Source organism: Camelina sativa, chromosome 8, assembly GCF_000633955.1.
Source record: "Camelina sativa cultivar DH55 chromosome 8, Cs, whole genome shotgun sequence".
Lineage (NCBI taxonomy): Eukaryota > Viridiplantae > Streptophyta > Magnoliopsida > Brassicales > Brassicaceae > Camelina > Camelina sativa.
In genome coordinates, this window is record NC_025692.1 from 5,465,867 (window position 1) to 5,470,290 (window position 4,424).

Here is a 4,424-nt window from a genome sequence, read left to right on the forward strand (position 1 = left end):
AAAAAAATGAAAGCTTTACCAGCAGAAGAACCCACGAGAAGGATCCTATGAGCACCAACATTCTCACAAAGCCACCGACAAACAGCGACTACATCCTTGACCTCAGCAAAGCCCGTAAGAGTAGCTCTTCCCGTGGATTCGCCAGCACCTCTTGTATCGAAAGTAACAGCCTTGAAACCCTTTGACGCCAATTCAGATGCTATGCCTTTGAGCAGAGCTTGACAACCACCCAGAAGCGAGAAAGGGTGGACCAATACTATTACCAGATCCACATCGTCGCTGGCTACTTGTTCGTTTCTGGGTTTGAAGATTCTTGTGTGAAGCTTCACCCCTTCTTCCGATTCAACGCTACACGATTCCACTACTATGTTTGACGACATTTTTCAGAGGAGGGAGAGAGATGAATCAAAGTATGAAACTTTTTGTTTTTACATCTTATATAAATATGTTATATATTATATTATATATGAATATTATGGTTTTAAAATATATAACATTTTTTTATAATAAAACGGAGGTACACAACATAATAAATTGATTACAAATAGGTTATACATTAATGATAATTAATTAATTACAAATAGTTTATATTGACATTAATGATAATTAATTAGTTACAAATAGTTTATATTGAAAATCTTAAAGAGAATATTTTAAAGAATCATATCATCTAAATTACCATATTAATTTCTTTTATTAAATTATTCATCAAATAAAATCCTTTGATATCTAACTTTACATATTAATTTGTTAATTATCATTATACTTCACCTCTCATTTTTATATATGAGTCTATTTTGCGAAACAAATAAATTATCATATTATTTATTATAATTAAAAAATATTTTTATTTTCGGATATACCATAAGTTGAATTTTTAAAAACAAATATAAAATTTTCAATCTATGACATATTGTCATATTCAAGCTTTAGTAATATTATTCTTTAAAATTAATATCTATTGAATTAAAAAATTTGTTGAGTAACATGTCAAAATTTGAATATTTAAATTTAATTTCATATTTTTTGTTGAATTTTATAATTTTATATAATATAATAAACTTTAAATAATTTATTTTGAAATATATTTAATATATTGAAATTTGATAAAAGTTAGAAACTATTAACACTCTAAATTGATTTGTTATAGCAATGTCAATAATATATCACTATAATATGAAAAAATTTCAAGAAACCAAGTATATTAAAACAAAAAGTATAACAATGTATTAAATTACTCATAATATAATAACTCGTTTTTTAAAATCTAAATTTACAAAATTATGTCTCGCATTCAAGTCATGATGTAGAATATACATTGTTGAGATAACTTCACATAAATAATCTAATACAACATATTAAATTTTTATTTTAAAATATAAAATATACAAAATTTTGTATAAAATAAAATTTGATCAGTGTTATACTATGGATACTTATCTAAAATCATTAACAATATAAAACTCACAAAATATGTGTGTTTTTTTCAAACCATCATATTTAGCATATGATTTTATTGCATAATGTTTTATCCAAAATTTTTTTTAAAAACAATCACATAAATTATATTTTATATAAAAATTACAATATAAATAAAATAAATTTCAACCCGTGCTCTAGCACGGGTCTTAATCTAGTATTTATATATAATGTAAAAAAAAATTTTGTTAGATTTCATATTTTGGATATTCATCATTTTGGTATGTCGGTCTAATATTTTTAGTTAATTTAGTTAGCATATTCCAGGGTATAATATATAAATTATCAATTAATTAGCAATATTTCTAAATTCGATATTCTGAAATATAATTTAAATTTTTATAATGTTTAAACTTTTATAGACGATATTAATGACTAAAATTAATTTATTTTGATTACTAATATTTCGATTACTTAATATTTTAAAATTTTATGTTTTATTTTTTTTTTAATTATAATTTTGTCATTTGTATGTTTAGAAGAAAAAGAAATATAATGGAAAAACTAGAGTATTTTTAGAAAAAGTGAGTACATTAACCAAAGAAGTTTGGGACCAAAAAGACCTCTAGTCTCAGTCAATCCTCCTTTTTCTGCCAATAATTTGGGTCAATTTGTTCAAAGAGCTACTTAATACCAAAACTTAATCCTACCATTTAGGAGTAATCTTGTGATCAATATATATACTCCATTTAAAAACGAAAACATTTTTGTTAATAATTAAAAAAAGAAAAAGAAATGAAGAAGTCTTTTGTTGTCCAACAAATTCGAAGCTTTTACTCCCATATTTTCTCAAGGTGAGTAATATTTGTAGCCTTGTAGGGCCAGTATCACAAAACAATCTCAACGACTTGATTAGGCTATAAACTTTTCATATATTATCTGATCTCTCTCTATATATAATAAGAACCACAAAAGCTTCTTCTCTTAGTTACGCTTTGCATTGTTAGATTCACTTTGGCTCTCTCTCTCTCTGCTGATCTGAGTTAACTACGATTCACTTTGATCAAACCGTGAGAAAGTTACAAAACACTAATCCTTGCAACCATAAATGACAAAAGGTGTTTCTAGTTTCTCTCCATCGACAGTGTTTCTCCGGCCAGTTCTCAACGTCGACACAACGTCTTCTCCTTCTCCGGAGATTATTCGAAAAAGGTTATATATGGAATTTTTTTAGGGTTTGCTGATTACCACATACATTCATATATATACTTTTTGGTTTCTTGCATCATCATATATGAAAATAATGGTTACGCTTAATACATAAAGACGTGCGTCTTCTTCAATGAAACCTAATCAAATCTAAATTTTGTACAGATACCTAAAATGGCCGCTATGGATCCGAGAAATAATGGTTACGCTGCTCCGCTAAATGTATGTAAACAAACCCTTCACTACTCCTAACAAATATAATTAACTAATAGTTTTTGAAAAGCTAAATTAAATGTAATATTATTATTGCAAGGAGCGGGAGAGTGCAACAAATTTGGAACTTGCTGAAGTGGTAGAGGTGCAAGATGATCAAAGTGTAGTGTCTCACACGTCCAATGATTCCAACCTTCAGAAAAAGATGATGAAGAAAGAAGAGAAGAAGAAGGGTGGCTGGACAAACGCAATCATTTTGCTAGGTATGTCATGTAAATTATACAAAAGTTTAGATTTTTGTATGAGTTACAAATAGTCTTACGTAATTATATTCACCATTTTTAATCTGAACAGCAAATCAAGGGTTAGCGACTTTGGCCTTCTTTGGGGTGGGAGTGAACCTGGTGTTGTTCCTAACACGTGTTATGGGACAAGGTAATGCAGAGGCTGCGAACAATGTAAGCAAGTGGACGGGAACAGTTTACATGTTTTCTCTCGTGGGAGCGTTTCTTAGCGACTCTTATTGGGGTCGTTACTTGACTTGCACCATCTTCCAAGTCATCTTCGTTATCGGAGTTGGCCTCCTCTCTTTTGTTTCTTGGTTTTTTTTAATCAAACCTCGAGGTTGTGGCGATGGGAACCTTGTCTGTAACCCTACTTCTTCACTCGGAGTTGCTATCTTTTATCTATCTGTTTATCTTGTAGCCTTTGGATACGGCGGTCACCAGCCAACGCTGGCTACTTTTGGTGCAGACCAGCTTGATGATGATCAAAACTCCAAAGCTGCGTTTTTCAGCTACTTCTACTTTGCCCTCAACGTCGGAGCTCTCTTTTCAAACACGATCCTTGTGTATTTTGAGGATAAGGGGTTGTGGACTGAAGGCTTCGTGGTGTCACTAGGCTCCGCCATTGTCGGGTTGGTAGCCTTTCTGGCCCCAACAAAACAATATCGTTATGTCAATCCATGTGGGAACCCGTTGCCTCGTGTGGCGCAAGTCTTCGTGGCCACTGCTCGAAAGTGGAGTGTTGTTCGTCCGGGAAACCCCCAGGAGTTGTATGAAGTGGAAGGTCCTGAATCTGCTATTAAAGGAAGTCGAAAGATATTTCACAGTTCCAAGTTTGTCTTCTTGGACAGAGCAGCAGTGATTACAGAGAATGATAGGTAAACCATATCCAAACAACATATTTCATTAATGATATATGTGATTGTGATCTTTTAATTTATGAATAGTGCTGGATGCATGCAGGAATGAGACAAGGAGCAACGCATGGAGGTTGTGCAGTGTAACTCAAGTAGAGGAGGCAAAATGTGTGATGAAGTTGCTTCCAATATGGCTATGCACTATAATCTACTCAGTGATCTTTACACAAATGGCGTCTTTGTTTGTGGAGCAAGGTGATGTGATGGATGCATTTATAGGGAAATTTCACATCCCTGCGGCGAGCATGTCGGTCTTCGACATATTCAGCGTCTTTCTATCAACGGGACTCTACCGCCACGTCATATTCCCATACGTGAGACCCACGGAGCTTATGAGGATGGGGATAGGGCTGATCATAGGGATAATGTCAATGGTGGCTGC

At 32.2% G+C, this 4,424-nt stretch overlaps 2 protein-coding genes across 2 annotated transcripts in view; one reads left to right on the forward strand and one right to left on the reverse strand.

Moving 5' to 3' along the window:
- Nucleotides 1–433, reverse strand: part of LOC104706298 — a 2,022-nt gene extending 1,589 nt beyond the window's left edge. Inside the window, exon 1 of the mRNA XM_010422472.2 lies at nucleotides 20–433. Coding sequence (XP_010420774.1) covers nucleotides 20–380 — 361 coding nt within the window. The 5' untranslated portion in view covers nucleotides 381–433. The remainder of the gene's footprint in view (nucleotides 1–19) is intronic.
- Nucleotides 2,316–4,424, forward strand: part of LOC104706299 (protein NRT1/ PTR FAMILY 7.1) — a 3,779-nt gene continuing 1,670 nt past the window's right edge. Inside the window, exons 1-4 of the mRNA XM_019229109.1 lie at nucleotides 2,316–2,631; nucleotides 2,794–2,850; nucleotides 2,942–3,104; nucleotides 3,196–4,003. Coding sequence (XP_019084654.1) covers nucleotides 2,803–2,850; nucleotides 2,942–3,104; nucleotides 3,196–4,003 — 1,019 coding nt within the window. The 5' untranslated portion in view covers nucleotides 2,316–2,631; nucleotides 2,794–2,802. The remainder of the gene's footprint in view (nucleotides 2,632–2,793; nucleotides 2,851–2,941; nucleotides 3,105–3,195; nucleotides 4,004–4,424) is intronic.